This window comes from Oncorhynchus nerka, linkage group LG10, assembly GCF_034236695.1.
Source record: "Oncorhynchus nerka isolate Pitt River linkage group LG10, Oner_Uvic_2.0, whole genome shotgun sequence".
NCBI classification, from domain to species: Eukaryota; Metazoa; Chordata; class Actinopteri; order Salmoniformes; family Salmonidae; genus Oncorhynchus; species Oncorhynchus nerka.
Genome location: NC_088405.1, coordinates 27,881,192 through 27,906,436, shown reverse-complemented (window position 1 = coordinate 27,906,436; position 25,245 = coordinate 27,881,192). Strand labels below are relative to the sequence as shown.

The 25,245-nt window shown below is 42.3% G+C and overlaps 1 protein-coding gene across 2 annotated transcripts in view; it reads left to right on the top strand.

Annotated features, from left to right (window-relative positions):
* LOC115135093 (SH3 and PX domain-containing protein 2A-like) overlaps positions 1-25,245 on the top strand; it is a 103,828-nt gene that overhangs the window by 31,951 nt on the left and 46,632 nt on the right. For both annotated transcript variants that reach the window (XM_029669362.2, XM_029669363.2), the window contains exons 6-7: positions 2,358-2,389; positions 22,573-22,701. In XM_029669362.2, the coding sequence (XP_029525222.2) occupies positions 2,358-2,389; positions 22,573-22,701 (161 nt within the window). The remainder of the gene's footprint in view (positions 1-2,357; positions 2,390-22,572; positions 22,702-25,245) is intronic.

The window sequence follows — 25,245 nt, the reverse complement described above, 5'->3', positions numbered from 1 at the left end:
TATAGGAGAAAGCCCTGCCTCCAGCTGTTTGCTTAGAAATTCTAGGGACAATTAGGAGGCCTGCATCTTGTGACGTGTAGGTATGTACGGCAGGACCAAATCAGAGAGATGGGTAGGAGCAAGCCCATATAATGCTTTGTAGGTTAGCAGTAAAACCTTGAAATCAGCCCTTGCCTTAACAGGAAGCCAGTGTCGGGAGGCTAGCACTGGAGTAATATGATCACATTTTTGGGTTCTAGTCAGGATTCTAGCAGCTAACTGAAGTTTATTTAGTGCTTTATCCAGTTCGCCGGAAAGTAGAGCATAGAAGTAACAAAAGCATGGATGAATTTTTCTGCATCATTTTTGGACAGAAACTTTCTAATTTTTGCAATGTTACGTAGATGGAAAAAAGCTGTCCTTGAAACAGTCTTGATATGTTCGTCAAAAGAGAGATCAGGGTCCAGAGTAACGCCGAGGTCCTTCACAGTTTTATTTGAGACGACTGTACAACCATGAAGATTAATTGTCAGATTCAAAAGAAGATCTCTTTGTTTCTTGGGACCTAGAACAAGCATCTCTGTTTTGTCGTGTTGTTGTTGTTCCAATTTTCCCAGAAGTGGTTGGTCTATGATTCTTCAATTACATTGAGCTGATTTCTGACGTGCTGTTCCTTCTTTTTCTGTAGTTTATTCCTGTATTGTTTTAGTGATTCACCATAGTGAAGGTGTAGGCTCAGGTTTTCTGGGTCTCTAACAGGCTGACTACACCACTCACGTCAAGTGCGCGAGCGTTGCAAAATAAATGTAGAAATCTATGTTATTCAATTATTGCACCCCACACTGCTCACGCGCGTCAAGGAGCATCTGCGTTGCCAAGGGCTAAAATAGAAGTCAGTTCTATTTCTGACGCAGATTGCGCTGCAAGTCCTGCCTCTCCCATCTCCTCATTTGTTTAACAAACCATTTGTCATTGTTCAAATTTTTATCAAATCAAATGTTTTTTTGTCACATCGGCCCAATACAGGTGTTGACGTTTACAGTGAAATGCTTACTTACAAGCCCTTAACCAACAATGCGGTTTTAAGAAAAATAAGTGTTAAGTAAAAAAAAATAGATAAGTAAAAAATGACAAATAATAGCTGTTTCCAGCTACAATAGTAATTTACAACATTAACAATGTCTACACTGTATTTCTGATCAAGTTTATGTTATTTTAATGGACAAAAACATTATGCTTTTCTTTCAAAAACAAGGACATTTCCCAATGACCCTAGACTTTTGAACGGTAGTATACATGTAGGTAGAGTTAAAGTGAGTATGCATAGATAATAAACAGAGAGTAGCAGAAGCGTAAAAAGGGGGGGGATCAATGCAAATGTTCTGTGTAGCCATTGAATTTGCTGTTCAGGAATCATGGCCCTAGACTTGGCGCTCTGGTACCGCTTGCCTTGCGGTAGCATCGAGAGCATTCTATGACTAGGGTGGCTGACAATTTGTCTTTGACAATTTTTAGGGCCTTCCCTTAAAATTGTTTGTTAATTTTCTAAGGTTTTCTGTTTGAAATGTTTAGATTTGATAGGGAAGCTGAAAGGTCAAATATAATGTTTTAGCTTTTCTTCTGCAAAGTTTACACCTTCACTGTTACAGTGGAACGTTTTGTCCAGGAAGTTGTCTAAAAGGGATAGAATTTGTTGTTGCTGGATTGTTTTTTGGTAGGTTTTCACACTACTTTCCTTCCATCTATAGCATTTCTTAATATTATTTAGTTCCTTTGGCTTTGATGCCTCATGATTGAGTAATGCTCTGTTCAAGTATACTGTGATTTTGCTGTGATCTGATAGGGGTGTCAGTGGGCTGACTGTGAACACTCTGAGAGACTCTGGGTTGAGGTCAGTGATAAAGTAGTCTACAGTACTACTGCCAAGAGATGAGCTATAGGTGTACCTACCATAGGAGTCCTCTCGAAGCCTACCATTGACTATCTACATACCCAGTGTGTAACAGAGCTGCAGGAGTTGTGACCTGTTTTTGTTGGTTATGTCGTAGTTGTGCCTAGAGGGGCATATGGGGGAGGGAATGCTGTCACCACCAGGTAGGTGTTTGTCCCCCTGTGTGCTGAGGGTGTCAGGTTCTTGTCCAGTTCTGGCATTTAGGTCGCCACAGACTAGTCTCTCTTCTCCCTCTCTGTCCCCCTCTCTCCCTCAATCTTTCGCCCTCTCTCTCTGACATGCTCCATGTGGGGGTGCCTGTGTGTGTGCATTCTTAATGAGGGTTTGGCTGGTAGGGTACAGAGTCCTCTGTAGGACAGCATGCTCCTGCTCTGGCCTGGCTCCCTGTCACAACACTGACCATGACTCTCTGGTGTTGTTTTTGCAGGGACTATGGGGGATCCACCAAACGCAAGTCAGGTAAGACAAGTTACCTAATTTCTCTCTATATTGACCAGCACTCACATAGAAGTGCATCTACTCTGCTCCGGTCAGTTGCATTGCATGGAGTCCTGTGTGTAATTTGTGTTTTCAGTGGTAGTGCGTTATTTTTTTATTTAAGTTATTACAGTAGTGTATATGACTTTGGTTGGTTATCCAGTTACCTGGAACAGGTCATGTAGCCTATGTGATGATTTTTCTAAGTCAATTTTTGACATTTGTCTGGTGTGTGCGTGTGTATCTCTGTTGGTGTGTGTGTGTGTGTGTGTGTGTGTAGGCATACATGTCTTTGTACCAAACAGGCATACAGTAACAAAGCATTTCTTGGGAGTCCATATCCTTTCCACTGACTGAGCAAAGATTGATAGACCGTTGAAGAAAGCTCTATAACGTCACAAGTGTATACTAAGACCAACTCCGCTCACGATAACATATCAAGTCTCTGCTTAATGCACACAGCCACATCCAACACAGCTTATTGTGATGAAAGGGTTAAGCAAACAGCGTTGGGTGGGAAGGGTTCACCTGTTTGTACAGCTATGCTGTGCCTGGGTTGGGTGCTGACTGTTGGGACGGTGAGTGGGCTCAGTGCATGGGCATATGGCCTTGGGTGGGTTTATACGTAGGATTCAGAAGGGCTGGGGGAGCAGCTGTGCATCTGCAGTATGACCGTGCGTGTGCGTACTTGAGTCACCAGCATTCTACACTCCAGGTGATGTTACCAGGTGATAGTTCTGAGCAATTAACCCAAATTTCGGTTATTTTTTGTTTTATAAACAATATACTGGAGTCCGTTCAATTATTTTAAATCCATTTAGTTTTTCTTTCTTCTGTGTGCTCGATATGCAGTTTCTCTAGAGATCACTCGGATCAAGCCTGAACTGTGCAATGTAGTAGGGAGTTGTAGTTTCTAATGGGCCAATCATTATTCTACATAGTTTTGCTAAGACAACGTGGTAATTAACTGCAATGACCATAATCCATTGCGCACCCACCTACATGTCCGGTCTGTGTGGAGCAGACACAGAGACGGAGAGAAGAGAAAACGCTTGATCTAGAGGAATATAAAGCAGTTGCCTGGCAAGGTATCTCTACCTGAAAGTGGTCATCAACCGGTCAATCGCGATCGACTGGTCGATCTCCAAGGCATTCGTAGTCGATCACCAAACATTTCTGTAAAAAACAACAACGGTAAAGCCGTGCATTTTTTCGTTCAGTGCTGTTGGCGGTTTGGCACACTTGATTCTGCAGCCTTAACGCTGGGAAGGCAAAGTGTTCCCTTTTTTAAAACATTTCATGTGTCTGAAGGTAGAACTCTGCATACCCGGCAGGCCCAGAGAGCAAATCAGGTGCACCTATAGGCCTAACACTGGTCAATCAGATAGCGCAGATCACAGTGTCTGCAGTTTCCTCGAGACATAAAAAATGTAGGCTGTATGATTTCAAAACTTTTAAAACCATGACTATAGAGAGACTCAATGAATACAGCAAGCAGCTGCTGTTTTTACAAGTAAGTTCATGTTTAAGTTGTTAATCAGCACTATCAACACTTTGTTCGACACTTTTATAAGCCATAAAATGCACGTTCTCCCTACGTCCACTCACGCAGCAACAAGCACTAAAGCTACAGTGAATGAGTATAGCAGTGTCATGCACCAATTCAGAGAAAGTGAAATATTCCTTGATATTAGAAAAGACACAAGCCGCTGATAATAATAAAGCAAACTTATCGAAGCAGCAGAGGGCGCACCGCCCTATCCACATCGACAGGACAGTAGTGGAGAGGGTAGTAAGTTTTAAGTTCCTCGGCATACACATCACGGACAAACTGAATTGGTCCACACACACAGACAGCGTTGTGAAGAAGGCGCAGCAGCGCCTCTTCAACCTCAGGAGGCTAAAGAAATTTGGCTTGTCACCAAAAGCACTCACAAACTTCTATAGATGCACAATCGAGGGCATCCTGTCGGGCTGTATCGCCGCCTGGTACGGCAACTGCTCCGCCCACAACCATAAGGCTCTCCAGAGGGTAGTGAGGTCTGCACAACGCATCACCGGGGGCAAACTACCTACCCTCCAGGACACCTACATCACCCGATGTCACAGGAAGGCCATAAAGATCATCAAGGACAATACCACCCGAGCCACTGCCTTTTCACCCCACTATCATCCAGAAGGCGAGGTCAGTACAGGTGCATCAAAGCAGGGACCGAGAGACTGAAATACAGCTTCTATCTCAAGGCCATCAGACTGTTAAACAGCCACCACTAACATTGAGTGGCTGCTGCCAACATACTGACTCAACTCCAGCTCACTTCAATAATGGAAATTGATGGGAAAAAATGTATCACTAGCCACTTTAAACAATGCCACTTAATATAATGTTTACATACCCTACATTACTCATCTCATATGTATATACTGTACTCTATATCATCTACCGAATCTTGCCATCTTTATGTAATACATGTATCACTAGCCACTTTAAACTATGCCACTTTTATGTTTACATACCCTACATCACTCATCTCATATGTATATATTGTACTCGATACCATCTACTGCATCTTGCCTATGCCATTCTGTACCATCACTCATTCATATATCTTTATGTACATATTCTTTATCGCTTTACACTTGTGTGTATAAGGTAGTAGTGGTGGAATTGTTAGGTTAGATTACTCGTTGGTTATTACTGCATTGTCGGAACTAGAAGCACAAGCATTTTGCTACACTCGCATTAACATCTGCTAACCATGTGTATGTGACAAATAACATTTGATTTGATTTGCTATACTCATTCATTGCAGCTGCAGTGCTGGTTGTAGTGTGAGTGGAAGTAAGGAGAACGCACATTTTATGGCATATAAACTCAGCAAAAAAAGAAACATCCTCTCAATGTCAACTGCGTTTATTTTCTTAACATGTGTAAATATTTGTATGAACATAACAAGATTCAACAACTGAGACATAAACTGAACAATTTCCACAGACATGTGTCTAACAGAAATGGAATAATGTGTCCCTTAACCTCTTAAGCCCACCCGACACGCAGGTGTCCCATCTAGCCATCTGGAAATGCAAATGCGCTACGCTAAATGCTAATAGCACTCGTTAAAACTCAAACTGAATTAAAGCTACACTCGTTGTGAATCTAGCCAACAAGTCAGATTTTTAAAATGCTTTTCGGCGAAAGCATGAGAAGCTATTATCTGATAGCATGCAACACCCCGAAATACCTGAAGGGGACGGAAACAAAATAATTAGCATAGCCGGCGCTACACAAAACGCAGAAATAAAATATAAAACATTCATTACCTTTGACGAGCTTCTTTGTTGGCACTCCTATATGTCCCATAAACATCACTATTGGGTATTTTTTTCGATTAAATCGGTCCATATATACCCAAAATATCGATCTATGAAAAGTGTGTGATCCAAAAAAAAACACTGTTTTCATTTTTAAAATTTCACAAAACACTTTGAAATACTTTTGTAATCCAACTTTAGGTATTAGTAAACGTTAATAATCTATCAAATTGATTACGGGGCGATGTGTATTCAATAGCTCCATGGGGTCTCTCTTCCTCGTTTGACCAAGGAACAACTCCCAGGCAATTGCCAAGACTGGCGACATCGTGTGGAAGCTGTAGGACTTGTAATCTCGGCCCCATCTAATTTGCTGAGCCATAGACAATACATGCAAGTGGCGCATTGATATTTTTTTCCACTTTTTGGTGATCAGTTTTCCTTGGGCTTTTCGACGAAACGGACGTTCTATAGTCACAGCCGTGATTTAACCAGTTTTAGAAACGTCAGAGTGTTTTCTATCCACACATACTAATCATATGCATATACTATATTCCTGGCATGAGTAGCAGGACGCTGAAATGTTGCGCGATTTTTAACAGAATGTTCGAAAAAGTAAGCCCTAAGCTTAAGTGGTTTTAACAAAGGGGGGGGGGGGTCAAAATCAAAAGTAACAGTCAGTATCTGGTGTGGCCACCAGCTGCATTAAGTACGGCAGTGCATCTCCTCCTCATGGACTGCACCAGATTTGCCAGTTCTTGCTATCAGATGTTACCCCACTCTTCCACCAAGGCACCTGCAAGTTCCCAGACATTTCTGTGGGGAATGGCCCTTGCCCTCACCCTCCGATCCAACAGGTCCCAGACGTGTTCAATGGTATTCAGATCTGGGCTCTTCGCTGGCCATGGCAGAACAGAGACATTCCTGTCTTGCAGGAAATCACGCACAGCACAAGCAGTATGGCTGGTGGCATTGTCATGCTGGAGGGGCATGTCAGGATGAGCCTGCAGGAAGGGTACCGCCTGAGGGAGGAGGATGTTTTCCCTGTAACGCACAGCACTGAGATTGCCTGCAATGACAACAAGATCAGTCCGATGATGCTGTGACACACTGCCCCAGACCATGACGGACCCTCCACCTCAATAGATTCCACTCCAGAGTACAGGCCTCGGTGTAACGCTTATTCCTTCAACGATAAACGCGAATCCGACCATCACCCCTGGTAAGACACAACCACGACTTGTCAGTGAAGAGCACTTTTTGCCAGTCCTGTCTGGTCCAGCGACGGTGGGTTTGTTCCCATAGGCAACGTTGTTGACGGTGATGTCTGGTGAGGACCTGCCTTACAACAAGCCTACACGCCCTCAGTCCAGCTTCTCTCAGCCTATTGCGGACATTCTGAGCACTGATGGAGGGATTGTGCGTTCCTGGTGTAACTCGGGCAGTTGTTGATGTCATCCTGTACCTGTCCCGCAGGTCTGATGTTCGGATGTACCGATCCTGTGCAGGTGTTGTTACACGTGGTCTGCCACTGCGAAGACAATCAGCTATCCGTCATGTCTCTCTGTAGCGCTGTCTTAGGCATCTAACAGTACGGACATTGCAATTTATTGCCCTGGCCATATCTGCATTCCTCATGCCTCCTTGCAGCATGCCTAAGGCACATTCACGCAGATGAGCAGGGACCCTGGGAATCTTTCTTTTGGTGTTTTTCAGAGTTAGTAGAAAGGCTTCTTTAGTGTCCTAAGTTTTCATAACTGTGACCTTAATTGCCTACCATCTTTAAGCTTTTAGTGTCTTAAGGACCGTTCCACAGGTGCATGTATATTAATTGTTTATGGTTCATTGAACAAGCATGGGAAACGGTGTTTAAACCCTTTACAATGAAGATCTGTGAAGTTGGATTTTTCAGCTGTTCTAACATAGTTTCTAATGATCAATTAACCTTTTAAAATTATAAACTTGGATTAGCTAACACAGTGTGCCATTGGAACACAGGAGTGATGGTTGCTGATTTTGGGCCCCTGTATGCCTATGCAGATATTCCATTACAAATCAGCCGTTTCCAGCTACAATAGTCATTTACAACATTAACAATGTCTACACTGTATTTCTGATCAATTTGATGTTTTTTTAATGGACATAAAATGTGCTTTTCTTTCAATAACAAGGACATTTCTAAGTGACCCCAAACTTTTGAACGGTAGTGTATGTACTAGGTGGTGTCAGAGGAAGACCCAAAAAATTGTCAAAGACTTCTGTCACCCAAGTCATAGACTGTTCTCTCTGCTACCTCACACAAGCGGTACCGGAGCGCCAAGTCTAGGACCAAAAGGCTCCTTAAAAGCTTCTACCTCCAAGCCATATGACTACTGAGCAACTAAACAAATCAAGTGGCCCCCTTTTTGTTTTTACATTGCTGCTACTCTCTGTTTATTATCTACGCAGTCACTTTACAAATGACCTTGATTAACCTGTACCCTGCACATTGACTCGGTATTGTTATGTCACTTTCTTGTGTTACCTTGTGATTGATTTGCATTTTTAAAACTCTTTTTTTTTAAACTGCATTTCTTGAACTGCATTGTTGGTTAGGGGCTTGTAAGTAAGCATTTCATCCTAAGGTCTTTGATTTGACCACTGATCTAAGTGATTGCTATTCAGCAGTCTTAAAAGTATGCCTTATGTACTTTGAAGAACTACTAAAATAGTAATTTTGTCAGACTGCCTAGGCAGCAGATCTATAGAGATGAGATGATGACTTGGAATAAAATAATGTCATAAAATAAACAAATGTAATATACACAACATCTGAAATATTTTCTGAAAGTAAAGTAATGAAAATAATGGATGGTAAATAAGTGATAAGCAGTAGTGTGTAGTCATTACCATCATGGAATTTGTATTAATTGTTTTATTCTCTGTTACAGCATTCAACTCACAATGTATTTAAAAATGATCAAAACCTGGGGGGGAAAAATGTGGTAACCAAATCCGAACCAACCTCAAGAAGCACAAATTGCTCAGTTCTACCAGGTGAAAAAATAGAAGATTCAACAATTCATGAAGTTGCCATGGATTTTACTACAATTATTTGAATAGTACATTATACCTGAAGCCTTCAAAATCAACTCTGGACCTCCAAGCCATTTCCACTGCATTTTTTTGTTTCCCTCTGATCAGGGACTGATTTAGACCCGGTACACCAGGTGTGTGCAATTAATTATCAGGTAGAACAGAAAACTAGCATTCTCCGGATTTGAATACCCCTGACCTACGGTATTATGCATTAAATAGTACAGCTGAATTACACATTCTTGGAAACCTAATGAAGTTGCCACCAAATGAAATGAGACTCCAAACTAATTTTATTCTACACTCTATGGTATTGTGCCTTTACGTAACAGTGAATTCCATTGACATAAGGAAATGGAAAGCTTGACTTTTTTCAGGCGTGTGTCTCTGTCGTAGCCTACATTCAGACTGTGCAAGATATTGCATTTCTTCCAGGAATCGGAGGCAGGAATAATAGCTTATCCACAGTTGTAAAAGTTGCTCTTCCGATACATTTTGAATAGTTACAGTAGACAAACAATGATTAATTAATGAAATGGTCCTATTTTATTGTCTCTTGTAATAGTAAACATAATTTTCCACCTTTTAAATTAAGACGGAAAGCCTTGGAGGAATCTCTCAAGATGCTGATATGCCATACGACTCTAGTCTAATCAAGGCTTCTATAGCTTAGCCTTACTGGACATCTCTTTTTGAAATCTTCCTCCTGCACACCAAGAAACAGGGTTAACTGCACTGAGATATTGGTATTACTTTATTAAACCAGAACAGCAAAGAGACTGTGCAAGTCTGTGGTGAATTTTTGCTGTAGCTGCAGCTTAAGGTCCCCATAATTACATGGTGTTGGTCTCTCCTAAGAGTTTAGAGTTAGGGTTAACAGGAAAATGTGCCCTAACAGGAAAATGTTGCCCCAGGCCACAAAACTGCTGGTGGTTACTGCATGGTTTAGCCAGACTGGTTCCCACTGTTTACCTGGCATGGACATTCTGCAGAAATCACAGGCTATCTGAACAGCTCTGTCTTATACTCTGACGTAGACAATCAGTCATTCATAGCATCGTCATGATGACTGCCCCATTCTCTCGCTCTCTCTCTGTGTGGTTTGTCATTCCCTCATACACCCGCCAGCTATCTTGAATTTCTTCAATGTTTATTCAGTGTTCAAAAGTTTCAAGTTCCGTTATTTATTATGGACTGGTGAAATTGCCCATAGGTGAACCGCTGGGTCCCTGATTAGGAGCAAAAAAGGATTTACTCCATAGATTATGACATTAAGATAAAGAAAAGATGTCCCTGAAAACCACTATTGAGTTATGAATAAATGATTTGCTCCTTCATGTGGTTTCGGTAAGGTTTTGGCCTGTATCTCAGTAATTATTCTCCAACTGTGTCCTCCCTTACAATCAAATCAAGGGCCCTATGGGGTTCTCAGTTGGATGATTTCCACTCCCTGTTGAGTCCTCTTCATTCTGTAGATCTATTGCTCTCTATGGGTCAAAACAGGACATACCTTACTAGTTCTCCAGGTATATATCTTAGCACTGTTTACAGTACGTCTCTTTCTGTCTATTGTTCTCTTCACTAACTTCACAGACAGCATACAGTACAGCCTGGGGGGCTGCCTAAGCATGTGTGGTTTGGTCAACTCCTCATGGGCACAGCACAACTAGACTTGAGACAAGCACATAGAGTAGTGCTATTGATAGACAATATGAGGTTACTCATGAAGTAAGACCTGAATGTTTTCGCTAGATCTGCTGTGTCTCCAAGGGAAATGGTTTGGAAGTTAACACCCTGTTTGGAAACTGTTTTGAAGTAACTATGACAGAGCACAGTTCAGGCTGAAACCCTATTTACTAAAAGAAAACTTAACTTAAACTTGTACAACTGAGCACAAGTGAATAAAATGAGCTGTTTGTCTGAGCAGCTTTACTGTGTTAAGATAACAGGACTGAGTAGAGAGAGTAGGAGAGGGGGAGCGTGAGAGAGAATGAGAGCGAGAATGAGAGTTTGGGAGGGAGAGAGAGTGGGAGAGAGTGTAAGAGCGCTTGGGGGCTCTGCATGTGAGGAGAGTAGGTTTACGTGGCAAGTGTTACGCACGGATCGGGGGGGTGTGCGCAGCCATGCTGGCTTTATTTGAGCTGGGGGGCTCAGGGGCATATAGGGAGTGGAATTGTGTGTGACGGGTGGTGGGGTGGGAGGAGTATCAGGGGGAGTATCGGGGTGTGTGTGTGAAAGGTCAAGGAGCGCACGGGTAAGAGGCCAGCTAGCCGTGTGTGTGTGTGTGTGTGTGTGTGTGTGTGTGTGTGTACGAAGGTGTGTGTGTGTGAAGGGGAACTGACAAAGAGTTCCTGCACAAGGCTAAAATCTCTATGACGAATGTGTGCTTCTCTACCACATAAACAACTGTGGGCTGTTTCAGCAATCACACTCCCCTTACTTGATAAGCCATTGCATACTGAGCTTTTTGACTCATGCTGCCTCCCAGACACAGGACTTTTATTGTACATGCTGCAAGGCCAATACCATCTGAAAGATTGAATTACCTGAATCTCACTCGAGTGAAACTACCATTTTTATAATGAAATGTTTACAGGTTAGACAATGCGAGGCAAACATTTGCACCATTCTTATGTTTTTCTATAAAGATACTGTATGGATATTTGGCTGAACTAAAGCTAAAATACACACAGCAGTAGCAGAACTGCATTATAAACAGGCAAGTCTCTTAAACCACAAAGTCAGTGTGTGCACTTGACAGTTTGTGACTTTTTGCCAAAGTAGCTAACACCATCATGAGTTCTAGAGCCAAGCCAGTGACCATTGTCACCTCTACCTCAACAAGGAACCAACCCCTCCTAAGCCTGTAGGCAGCTAGCTGGAGCTCTTGTGAAAAGCAATCGAGTCTTCATCTCATAATACCCAGTGTGTGCCAGAAAATACATGTTAGGAAACCAACAGACACAAAATAAGACAAAGGGGCTGCCTGATGATTTTCAATGCTAAACAGCTGTTGAGTGTCAATATGTGGCAAGAACACATGACACACCAGTTGTCTGATGAATCAATAACAATCAATAAAGACTTTATAACGTAGATGCATCTGCGAATTGTATATTGAGATGTTTGTTGGAGTCAATAGACTGTTTGCCAATGCTGCTTTGAGATCCTTTGAATGTTCGAGTTTTGTGTTTCTCAACTTGTGCTGTGGTACAAGAACATTCATAACTGTTTTATAACACCTCAAATCAATATCACTTTATTGAAGGTTTCTGTGCACACTCTATAAGGGCATATGACATGGTTATGATGCCCATCATTCCATTTAATGTAATAATGTGACACAGATGTTGGTAAATTACATAACACCCTGTTTATATAATCTGGTATGTATAGATTGTTAAGTAGCATGTAATAACATATGACATTAGTTGTCATTCAGGCTCTGTTATAGCAGCTGTTATTAACAGTTGACATTAGAGCATATGACAACAGGATCAACAGTCATCTATAACACCCGTTATAACTAGTTTTATAACATCTTATGCCATTACTCATAACAATATAAAACTCCTTATATCACTTTATGACTAATGTTGTTTGTTATATCTGTTATAAGGGCTTTATGAATGCATACATAAGGACACCTACAATAGTGTTACTACATAGGTTTATGTCCTTATACAATATCTGATTTTGAATATGAGCTGCTCAATATGGTTAGAACCCCATGTGCAGTTTATTTCCCTTTATGCAGGGTTTTATTTGTTTGTTGTCTGACATTCCACATCCTTTTTAGAGATAGTTTTAACAAAGTGACTCAGTGAAAGCATCTGTAAACTGCATTGAACAACCGCTCAGTATCCCCTTCTTATCCACCCACACAACTGCAGCTGGCGATCCAAAGACCAGATTTAGATCTACTCCATCTCTCTGCTAAATCAGCTTCAGTGAAATCAAAAGGTCCTCATCATGCCAGTGTCACACCCCAGCCCTCCCTCTAACCAGACCCTGAGTAAGATCAGGAACCCTGACAACAAAGGAGGATAAATCCCCTGACCCAAACCAACAGCCTTCCCAATTCCCAACCTCCCCTGTTTCCTCTCCAAGATGCATTCTTGCAACGCTCCCAACTTTCGTCCTGTTTTGGACAGGACCAATAATGGGATTGGGAAGGAGGGAGAGCAGGGCTGGGAGCAGGAAGTGCATGTATAAATCTGAGTGAGGTGAGATGTAAACAGAGAGTGTCTAACAGGGCTATTTCAAAAGTCTGGTGTCAAATATACAATTTTAAGGGTTATAGATATGTGCTGTGCATATGGGGCGATGCCCGCAGGCATCCTAGGAGGCAGGCACACACGCAAGTAAACACAGTAGTCTAGACACTAAAGTTGTTGATATTCTGAGATTCCAGGAAGGGTGGGGGAACTGATATCAATCATATGTGCTAAAAGCAGGATTTCTCTCCTAACAGGCTCAGTTTGTTAACACTAGTGTGGCCACTACTTGCAGCACACTAACCCATCACTAACCCAGTCGATCAAATTGATTTCATCTACTGCATCTAATTTCATGCCCTCAGATGATGGAGTTGGAATACATAACTACTGTAAATCACATGTGCTTACTAAAGCTACAGAGTTTGGAGACAGAGTAGAAGGAAGTATTATGGTATGAAGCATATTTCACCCAACATACAATTTCATATTAATCTACATTTCTCTTTGTGGAATGTTACACAGGTTAGAGTTAAAAAATAATTTAATTGGTATCCAGATGAAGACCTTATTTTAGCTCTACCCTACAACGTCTTAGGCTTTCCCTCCTAATATTTCTCACCTTGGTGACCCTTGTTCTAGCCTGTTCTTCCTGCTGATGCAAAACATTTCATTTCCTGAAAGGGGCTGAAATATTAGATTTTGTTTTTGGGACCTACTGAGTGTGTTGACACAGTCTTTACTCATTCGCATAGCGCACACCCCTCCCTGCCCAACAAGAGAAGAAGCACGTTTCAAAAACATCACTTCACGTCATTTTGCGTGGATTCCTGTTTTATCAGATCACACCCCGTTGAGTTTTTAAAATATATATTTTTATTTTTAATTAATTTGTTAGGCCCGAGGGGGTGTAGTATATGGCTAATATACCACAGCTAAGGGCTGTTCTTAAGCACGACACAATGCGGAGTGCCTGCATACAGCCCTTAGCCGTGGTATATTGACCATATATCATCAACCCCATAAGTGCCTTATTGCTATTATAGACTGTTTACCAATGTAATTACAGCAGTAAAAATAACTTTTGTCATACCCGTGGCACACGGTCTGAAATACCACGGCTGTCAGCCAATCAGCATTCAGGGCTCGAACCACCCAGTTTATATGTAGATATACATTTTTAGTCAGAAGTTTACATACACTTAGGTTGGAGTCATTAAAACTCGTTTTTTTCAACCACTCCACAAATGTCTTGTTAAGAAACTATAGTTTTGGCAAGTCGGTTAGGACATCTACTTTGTGCATGACACAAGTCATTTTTCCAACAATTGTTGTACAGACAGATTATTTCACCTATAATTCACTGTATCACAATTCCAACAAAGTCAAAGTATTGGAGTGGCCATGACAAAGCCCTGACCTCAGTCCTAAAGAGAAATTGTGGGCAGAACTGAAAAAGCATGTGCGAGCAAGGAGGCCTACAAACCTGACTCAGTTACACCAGCTCTGTCAGGAGGAATGGGCAAAATTCACCCAATTTGTTGTGGGAAGCTTGTGGAAGCCTACGCGACATATTTGACCCAAGTTAAACAATTTAAAGGCAATGCTACCATATACTAATTGAGTGTATGTAAACTTCTGACCCACTGGGAATGTGATGAAAGAAATAAAAGCTGAAATAAATAACTCTCTCAACTATTATTCTGACATTTCACATTCTTAAAATAAAGTGGTGATCCTAACTGACCTAAGACAGGGAATTTTACTAGGATTAAATGTCAAGAATTGTGAAAAACTGAGTTTAGATGTAGTTGGCTAAGGTGTATGTAAACTTTCGACTTCAACTGTATATAGATTAATTTTTTTAACCTTTAATTTAACCTTTTATTTAACCCGGTAGGCTTTTGAGAAAAATGTCTCATTCACAACTGCGACCTGGCCAAGATAAAGCAAAGCAGTGTGACACAAACTGTCATGCCCTGACCTTAGAGAGCCGTTTAATTTCTCTATTTGGTTAGGTCAGGGTGTGATGTGGGGTGGGCATTCTATGTTTAGTTTTTCTATGATTTTATATTTCTATGTTTTGGCCGGGTATGGATCTCAATCAGGGACAGCTGTCCATCTTTGTCTCTGATTGGGAACCATACTTAGGTAGCCCTTTTCCCTCCTTTCTTTGTGGGAAGTTAACTTTGTTTGTGGCACATAGCCCTTAAGCATCACGGTTGTTTTGTATTGTTTTTGTCGGCGTCATTTCTAAATAAAAGGAATATGTACACTTACCACACTGTGCTTTGGTTCTCTTCATTCGACGGCCGTGACACAAACAACAACACAGAGTTACACATGGAATAAACAAACATACAGTCAATAACACAATAGGAAAAAGTCTATACAGTGTGTGCAAATGAGGTAAGATAAGGGAGGTAATAAATAGGCCATAGTGACGAAATAATTACAATTTAGCAATTAAACACTGGAGTGATAAATGTGCAGAAGATGAATGTGCAGGTAGAGATACTGGGGTGCAAAGGAGCAAGGAGAAATAATAACAGTATGGGGATGAGGTAGTTGGATGGGCTATTTACAGATGGGCTATGGACAGGTGCAGTGATCTTTCAGCTGCTCTGACAGCTGGTGCTTAAAGTTAGAGAGGGAGATATGAGTCTCCAGCTTCAGTGATTTTTGCAATTAGTTCCAGTCATTGACAGCAGAGAACTGGAAGGAAAGGCGGCCAAAAGAGGAATTGGCTTTGGGGGTGACCAGTGAAATATACCTGCTGGAGCGCGTGCTATGGGTGGGTGCTTCTATGGTGACCAGTGAGCTGAGATAAGGCGGGGCTTTACCTAGCAAAGACTTTTATAGATGACCTGGAGCCAGTGGTATTGGCGACAAATATGAAGCGACGGCCAGCCAACGAGAGCATACAGGTCGCAGTGGTGGTAGTATATGGGGATTTGGTGACAAAACAGATGGCACTGTGATAGACTGCATCACATTTACTGAGTAGAGTGTTGGAGGCTATTTTGTAAATGAAGTCGAGGATCGGTAGGATAGTCAGTTTTACGAGGGAATGTTTGGCAGCATGAGTGAAGGATGCTTTGTTACGAAATAGGAAGACGATTCTAGATTTAATTTTGGATTGGAGATGCTTAATGTGAGTCTGGAAGGAGAGTTTACAGTATAACCAGGCACCTAGGTATTTGTATATGTCCACATATTCTAAGTCAGAACCGTCCAGAGTAGTGTTGCTGGATGGGCGGGCAGGTGCTGGTAGCGATCGGTTGAAGAGCATGCATTTAGTTTTACTTGCATTTTAAGGGCAGTTGGAGGCGACGGAAGGAGAGTTGTATGGCATTGAAGCTCGTCTGGAGGTTAGTTAGCAGAGTGTCCAACGAGGGGCCAGAAGTATACAGAATGGTATCGTCTGCATAGGGGTGGATCAGAGAGTCACCAGCAGCAAGAGTGACATCATTGATGTATACAGAGAAAATAGTCAACCCAAGAATTCAACCCTGAGGCACCCCCATAGAGACTGCCAGATGTCCCGAAAACAGGCCCTCCGATTTGAGTCATTTGAGAAACCAAGGCTGTTGAGTCTGCCAATAAGAATGTGGTGATTGACAGAGTCAAAAGCCTTGGCCAGGTCTATGAATACAGCTGCACAGTATTTTATCTTATTTATGGGGGTTATGATATCGTTTAGGACCTTGAGCGTGGCTGAGGTGCACCAATGACCAGCTTGGAAACCAGATTGCATAGCGGAGAAGGTACGGTGGGATTCGAAATGGTCGGTGATCTGTTTGTTAACTTGGCTTTCGAAGACCTTAGAAAGGCAGGGTAGGATAGATATGGGTCTAGAGTGTCACCCCCTTTGAAGAGGGGGATGACAGTGGCAGCTTTCCAATCTTTGGGGATCTCAGACCATACGAAAGAGAGGTCCAGATTGTCTAGTCCTGCTAATTTGTAGGGGTCCAGATTTTGCAGCTCTTTCAGAACATCAGCTATCTGGATTTGGGTGAAGGAGAAATAGAGGAGGATTGGGCAAGTTGCTGTGGGGGGTGCAGGGCTGTTGACCAGTGCAGGGGTGGCCAGGTGGAAAGCCTGGCCAGCTGTAGAAAAATGCTTATTGAAATTCTCAATTATCGTGGATTTATCGGTGTTGACAGTGTTTCTTATTTACCATGGACTTTCAGTGTCCCAGAACTTTTTTGAGTTTGTGGTGCAGGATGCAAATTTCTGTTTGAAAAAGCTAGCCTTTGCTTTCCTAACTGCCTGTGTATATTGGTTCCTAACTTCCCTGAAAAGTTGCATATCGCGGGGGCTATTCGATGCTAATGCAGTACGCCACAGGATGTTTTTGTGCTGGTCAAGGGCAGTCGGGTCTGGAGTGAACCATGGGCTATATCTGTTCCTGGTTCAATTTTTTTTTAATGGGGCATGCTTATTTAAGATTGTGAGGATAGCACTTTTAAAGAATAACCAGGCATGTTATACTGACGGAATGAGGTCAGTATCCTTCCAGGATACCCGGGCCAGGTTGATTAGAAAGGCCTGCTCACTGAAGTGTTTTAGGGAGCGTTTGACAGTGATGAGGGGTGGTCGTTTGACCGCAGACCCATAACGGACGCTAGGAATGAGGCAGTGATCGCTGAGATCCTGGTTGAAGACGGCAAAGGTGTATTTGGAGTGCAGGTTGGTTAGGATGATATATATGAGGGTGCCTGTGTTTACGGATTTGGGGTTGTACCTGGTAGGTTCATTGAGAATTTGTGTGAGATTAAAGGCATCAAACTTATATTGTAGGATGGCCGGGGTGTTAAGCATGTCCCAGTTTAGGTCACCTAACAGCACGAGCTCTGAAGATAGATGGGGGCAATCAATTCACATATGGTGTCCAGGGCACAGCTGGGGTCAGAAAGTGGTCTATAGCAAGCGGCAACGGTGAGAGACTTGTTTCTGGAAAGGTGGATTTTTAAAAGTAGAAGTTCAAATTGTTCGGGCACAGACCTGGATAGTAATACAGAACTCTGCAGGCTATCTCTGCAGTAGATTGAAACTCCGCCCCCTTTGGAAGTTCTATCTTTTCGGGAAATGTTATAGTTAGGGATGGAAATTGCATGGTTTTTGGTGGCCTTCCTAAGCCAGGATTCAGACATGACTTGGACATATGGGTTGGCACAGTGTGCTAAAGCAGTGGATAAAACAAACTCAGAGAGGAGGCTTCTAATGTTAACATGCATGAAACCAAGGCTTTTACGGTTACAGAAGTCAACAAATGAGAGCGCCTAGGGAATGGGAGTAGAGCTAGGCACTGCAGGGCCTGGATTAACTTCTACATCACCAGAGAAGTAGGGTAGGGTATGGGTAACGGCTGTAAGACTGGTCATCTAGTACGTACGGAACAGAGAGTAAAAGGAGCAGGTTTCTGGGTGCGGTAGAATAGATTCAATGCATAATGTACAGACAAAGGTATGGTAGGATGGGAGTACAGTGGAGGTAAACCTAGGCATTGAGTGACGATGAGAGAGGTATTGTCTCTAGAGACATCAATTAAACCAGGTGAGGTCACCGCATGGGTGGGAGGTGGGACAAGAGGGTTAGCTGAGGCGTATTGAGCAGGGCTGGAGGCTCTACAGTGAAATACGACAATAATCACTAACCAAAACAGCAATGGACAAGGCATATTGACATTAGAGAGAGGCATGCATAGCCGAGTGATCATAGGGTCCAGTGAGTAGCTGGGCGGGCTGGAGACACGGCGATTCAGACAACTAACGGGCCTAGAAGATATATATAGATCTATATATACAGTGCCTTGCAAAAGTATTCATCCCCTTGGTGTTTTCCCAATTTTTTTGCATTACAACCTGCAATTTTAAATAGATTTTTATTTGGATTTCATGTAATGGACATACACAAAATAGTCCAAAAGGTGAAGTGAAATGAAAAAAATAACCTGTTTCATTTTTTTAAATATAAAATAAAAACGGAAAAGTGGTGCGTGCATATGTATTCACCCCCTTTGCTATGACATATATTGCAACCAATTACCTTCAGAAGTCACATAATTAGTTAAATATAGTCAACCTGTGTGCAATCTAAGTGTCGCATGATCTCAGTATATATACATCTGTTCTGAAAGGCCCCAGTGTCTGCAATACCACTAAGCAAGGGGCAACACCAAGCAAGCGGCACCATGAAGACCAAGGAGCTCTCCAAACAGGTCAGTAATGAAGTTGTGGAGAAGTACAGATCAGGGATGGGTAATAAAAAGTATCAGAATCTGAACATCCCAAGGAGCGCCATTTAAACCCATTATTAAAAAATGTAAAGAATAGGGCACCACAACAAACATGCCAAGAGAGGGCCACCCACCAAAACTCACAGACCAGGCAAGGAGGACATTAATCAGAGAGGCAACAAAGAGACCAAAGATAACCCTGAAGGAGTTGCAAAGCTCCACAGTGGAGATTGGAGGAGTATCTGTCTATAGGGACCACTTTAAGGGTACACTCCACAGAGCTGGGATTTATGGAAGAGTGGCCAGAAAAAAAATCAAACACGTTTGGTGTTCGCCAAAAGGCAAGTGGGAGACTCCTCAAACATATGGAAGAAGGTACTCTGATCAGATGAGACTAAAATTGATATTTTTGGCCATCAAGAAAAACGCTATGTCTGGCGTAAACCAAACACCTCTCATCACCCCGAGATAACCATCCCCACAGTGAAGCATGGGGGTGGCAGAATGGAAGGAATGATGGATGGTGCTAAATACAGGGAAATTCTTGAAGGAAACCTGTTTGTCTCCCAGAGATTTGAGACTGGGACAGAGGTTCACCTTCCAGCAGAACAATGACCCTAAGCATACTGCTAAAGCAACACTCGAGCGGTTTAAGGGGAAATGTTTAAATGTCTTGGAATGGCCTAGTCAAAACCCAGACCTCAATCCAATTGAGGTATGTGGTATGACTTAAAGATTGATGTACACCAGCGGAACACATCCAACTTGAAGGAGCTGGAGCAGTTTTCCCTTGAAGAATGGGCAAAAATCCCAGTGGCTATATGTGCCAAGCTTATACCCCAAGAGACTTGCAGCTGTAATTGCTGCAAAAGGTGGCTCTACAAAATATTGACCTTGGGGGGTGAATAGTTATGCATGCTCAAGGTTTCTACTTTTTGGTCTTGTTTCTTGTTTGTTTCACAAGAAAAAATAAGTGGTAGGCATGTTGTGTAAATCAAATGATACAACCCCCCCCCCCCCCCCCCCAAATCTATTTTAATTACAGGTTGTAAGGCAACAAAATAGGAAAAATGCCAAGGGGGGTGAATACTTTCACAAGCCACTGTAAATATTCACCAGGAAATGACATCATGAATGTGTTTCTATTTCCTTTTTTGCAATATGGTGTCCAAACATTTTAAGAGATGGGATTAATCTGCCTCTGTCTTCCACCATCCTTCTTACAATTCCCGACAGGTTATTAAAATGCCTTGAGTGATCTGCACTCAAATTTTAACTAATATTAACTTTCCAATGCTTCTGCGCCCAACCTCGCGGTGAGAAAATAACTGTGTGAATAATGAAAAAGCAATGGAAACCACAAAAGGAACCACACTGGTTCAACTTCACTCATTGGCAGGGTTAGTATTTTGGATGCTATTGAAGCTGAGCTCATCCGGTTGATTTATTAGTGTTTTGATGTTTCTGCTAGAATGTGAATATAATCCTAATTTACGGAAATGTTCATCTTTAGTCTGGCAGCTGTCATCAGGTCCTCTCTTTTATACTGGCAGCTTAATCCAAGCAGTATCAATCACTTCTTATCTAATCTTCTTTATTGGACTGGAATCATGCTACACTATTTTCCATTGTCTGAGATAGAGCTCTCTTTACAATGTTCCAGACACTGAGTTTACCACAGGTTGAATAATCTATTAATTTAGGCTTTATCTAGTTTAACATTTTGTTTGGTATACATTTCTCTTATGTGGGACAGGAACTCCGCTATTTCATTTATTTTTCACTAAATACTGCAATTGATTTCATCTAAGAGAGAAACAGTATATTGACAATGTTATTGCATTTTCTTTTTATCCTCTGTTTTAGTATCCATATACTTGAATTGTCTGTTAGCAGTTAAACTACACGTCTGTTTACTCAGGCAAGCCTTGAAGCAGCTTGGAGTTTAGGCCAAAGGATATCCTGGTTTTTCATCCAGATAACGTAGTATGTGCTGTATACTGTCTTGTTACTCTATGTGAATCACTTCTCTCCTCTTTTTATGACACTTTATTTATTTTATGGAACTCTGTGACCAGTCTGAGCCGTCAGTAATGTGTGAACTCCATCTCAGCAGTCTCTGATTCTAGGGTACAGTTAGTTCTGCTCCTAAACGGGGTTCTCTGCAGCTGGAGATGTTTTGGAGTGTTTTTAAGATTCAGTGTACAGTGGTATGTGGGTCAATTTGTTAGGAAGATTTTATTTCCTGTTTTGAAGTCATGCAACAGGTGCTTCGTTTTTGAAAATGAGAATTATCTCCAATGATCTTTCCTTTTGAAGTTTAGGTTATTATATTTTTTACAATACCTGTCTGTGCATATTAAGTGTGCTTTAGTCTACGGTACAATCCTCTGGTACAAGCCTCTGGTTCAAACTTGCTTTATGGTATGAGATTTATAAAATAAACACCAATGCCATGCAATGCAACAAGGACTGCACAGTTTAAAAGCCAGATATATGAAATAAACCCCTGCAAAACTGCCATCACAGTGTAAGAGCAACCTCATCTGTAATAGTGACACATTCTTGGATGTTTGAAGTGATAAATTTATGGTCTTGTTGAACAACATTGTCAAAATGAAGTCATTTCTGGTGCTTAGATGGTTAACCCAGAGAGGGCAGGAAAGAAGCTTTCCATTGGCCATGCTGAATGAAAGTCCTGTGTTCTAGTGTTTCATAGCAGCTGAGGCCTGGCCTCCTGAGCTCAACTCCAGCCCACTCATCTGGTTCTATTTAAGGCCTCTGGTGTCGACTCTTATGATTGGCGTACACAACCCCCCTACTCTTCCTCCAGCCCCAACGAGGAGGAGGAGGCTTTTTAGCAGTGTTTATTTTCCAGGGGAAACCGTTCCTCTATCCCACTACACTGTCCCATCTATAAACTGCTGCTGCTCCTGCTCTGTCTCGCTATTGCTCTCCTCTCTTTCTCCTCTCTCTTTCTCTACCTAAACCCATCTATTCCTATTTTTATTATCTCAAGTTTGGACAATGGATGAGGCCCCCCAACATCATAGAATGGATTCTCTTCAGCTAACTGCTTGATGTTTTTGGGGGGACTTTTATTTTTATTTTTAGACTTTCCACTGCCCCTGGTTTTGGGCTGGTGGGGGATCCAGCTATATGGCCAGACTCTTGGGAAGATGCACTGAGCCCAGCGTGTGTTCCCATTGGCTAAGGTCTACTGACAAATTGGCCTATGGCACAGCGGGTGCCCGGCAGTCGCTCTCGCGGACCCATGCCCGGGAGTTGGCTGACAGCTTGTTTTTTCCCATCAACCCCAGGCTTGGATGGTGCGGATCCTATGCTACTGGAGCAGTACATGGTGGTGGCCAACTATGAGAAGCAGGAGCCAGCGGAAATCAGCCTGCAGGCCGGCGAACTGGTGGACGTCATCGATAAGAGCGAGAGCGGTGAGTTACCAACTTACACATGCATATGCATACACATGCACATGCACGCACACACACACAGAGATGCACATGCATGCACACTTTCCGGCCAGCATCAACATGAGCACTTCCATTTTCACCTCTCAGTCTGGGTTTCCTGTCTTTCCCTCATCCCGATAGTTTCCCTCATGTTACCTCCTCTCCCTATCTTTCCCTCTCTCTCCCCTCCCTCTTTGTCCACAGCCTTCCAACTGTGCCTTAGCCCCATCTGGAGGCTTTCTTTGGCCTGCAGAGAGGCCTGTTTTTTTTCCCTTTGTTGGTTTAGGCTAGGGGCCAGAATGTTGCCTTTTGTAGGGGGAACGTCTCTCAGACTTCTTTATTAATTATCCAGCTCACTTTAATGGAAAGACATATGCCAGCTGCACAGGGTCCTGAGTCAGCTGCTTAACCTCTAAAAATTGAGTGCTAGGAGTGCTAAACCCTGCACGCACAGCCCTTAAGATCTTCAAAAAGAACTGAAAACGATTTTCATCTAGCCCTTGTTATGAGATTCATTCAATTTGTATTTTTTCTGTAAGTGTATTTCACAATGAGGTGTGGTGGAAGTTCGCAGAGCTGCCTCTTGACTATTATGCATATTATTCCCTCCAGTAGAAACAAAGACATGAAAGACACGCCTTACTTGATGATGGCCTTGCCTTACTTGATGATGGCCTTGCCTTACTTGATGATGGCCTTGCCTTACTTGAGGATGGCCTTGCCTTACTTGAGGATGGCCTTGCCTTACATGAGGATGGCTTTGCCTTACTTGAGGATGGCTTTGCCTTACTTGAGGATGGCTTTGCCTTACTTGAGGATGGCTTTGCCTTACTTGAGGATGGCCTTGCCTTTCTTGAGGATGGCCTTGCCTTTCTTGAGGATGGCCTTGCCTTTCTTGAGGATGGCCTTGCCTTTCTTGAGGATGGCCTCACTTGATGATGGTCTTACTTGATATGATGTCAGTGTTTACTTTTGCCGCTACACTTTGACGCAGTTAAGGCTTCTCACAAACCCTTGCACTATAACATCAAAGCACATCTCACCAATTAACTGAACCACAGTTTTAGCTGATGCAGCATAAGGAAACCTGTAGTTTTACTGTCCCTTCAGCAGAATGAAATGAGAGGTTTTGTCATGTCCATCTCATGAGCCTCTAGAGAGAGAGAGACAGGCTCAGTAACAGAGGTTGACATCCTGGCTTTAATGGTGTGCCCAGACAGTAAAGCACTAATGGGACTCATGTGTTCTTCAGAGGGGAGGAGAAACGGGGATCAGAAAGCAATTGGTTTCACATTGGGTGTGAGTGAAAACCCATGCCATAGAGGCCTAAAGGAATAGAGTCAATTGGCTGCTTTGAAATGTCTGTACCCACCCTTTGAGTTCCTCCATTTATTTTCCTGCCTTGGTCCAGTTGGATTTGAGCCCACTAGGGAGTCACTTTGAGGCAGATTTCCAAACACCTTGAAGTCCTTTTGCCCAAGGCCTTGACCTGAGTCCTTTCCTCCATAATTAGCATGGACCTTGATGGATGGTGCTGGAGACTGGCTGCAGTACATTTTGATGACTACAGGGTAAATGTGTCACTGGTTAGGGAGTTCATCCACCTGCAGGTCTAACTGAATCACTGTTTGATTCATAGGAACACAACCAATAGTGTATAGACAGTATTTGACATAAAGGACTCAAAGCACTGTAGGCTAGGGACTCCCAAGTATTATAGAGGTAGCTAAAGCCAATCCACTCAGCGTACTGTGTTCAACAAAATGGTTAGCATTAGCTGAAGCCTATTTTGTTATATAAAATGTTTAGCGTTAGCTAAAGCCTGTAGTGTTCATCAAAACCGTTAGCATTTGCTGAAGCCTGTTGTGTTCAACAGAATGGTTTGCATTAGCTAAAGCCTTGACACCTCCTGGACAGCATAGGCTAAGCTGCAATGTGGGTGACATCATTCCTCAGCCCTGTGCCAATGCTAACAGTTCCAGGTGTGCGTAAAAGAGTCCATTTAGTTTATTATCCATTTCTCACAGAATAAGTTCATGTCTTTTATGGCAACTGACAGGTTGCTTTCTCTCTCAGACTTTCAGTGGTGAACAAGTTAGTTATAGGCTCTTTATGAACCCAAAGCTGCTAAAGGGTCTCCATACTTCTCTATGGAATGATGCCAAAAAGGTTCTGCAGGTCTTTAGAGGCTTGTACATTTATTAAAGGGTGTGAATATGGTGTGTTGACATTTTACCATTCCTCTTCTACAGAGCGCTATCATGAATAAGATGGCTGGGAATGTAATTTGTCCTTATGTCTGTGTAGTGTATGCATGGCGTAAGAGTGCAATTATATTGTGCTTTACTTATTACCATGTTGGTTCTCAAATTTGAACATAGAGTTACTTACCAAAGTGCTTTCTATGTACCTTCATTGTACAAGGTAAATTTAAATGTGAATTTCACTGTTACCGTATCCAAGGTTAATGCCATTGTAATGCAAAGGATTGCCCACTACACTAAAGGGAAGGCATGTTTTCTTACA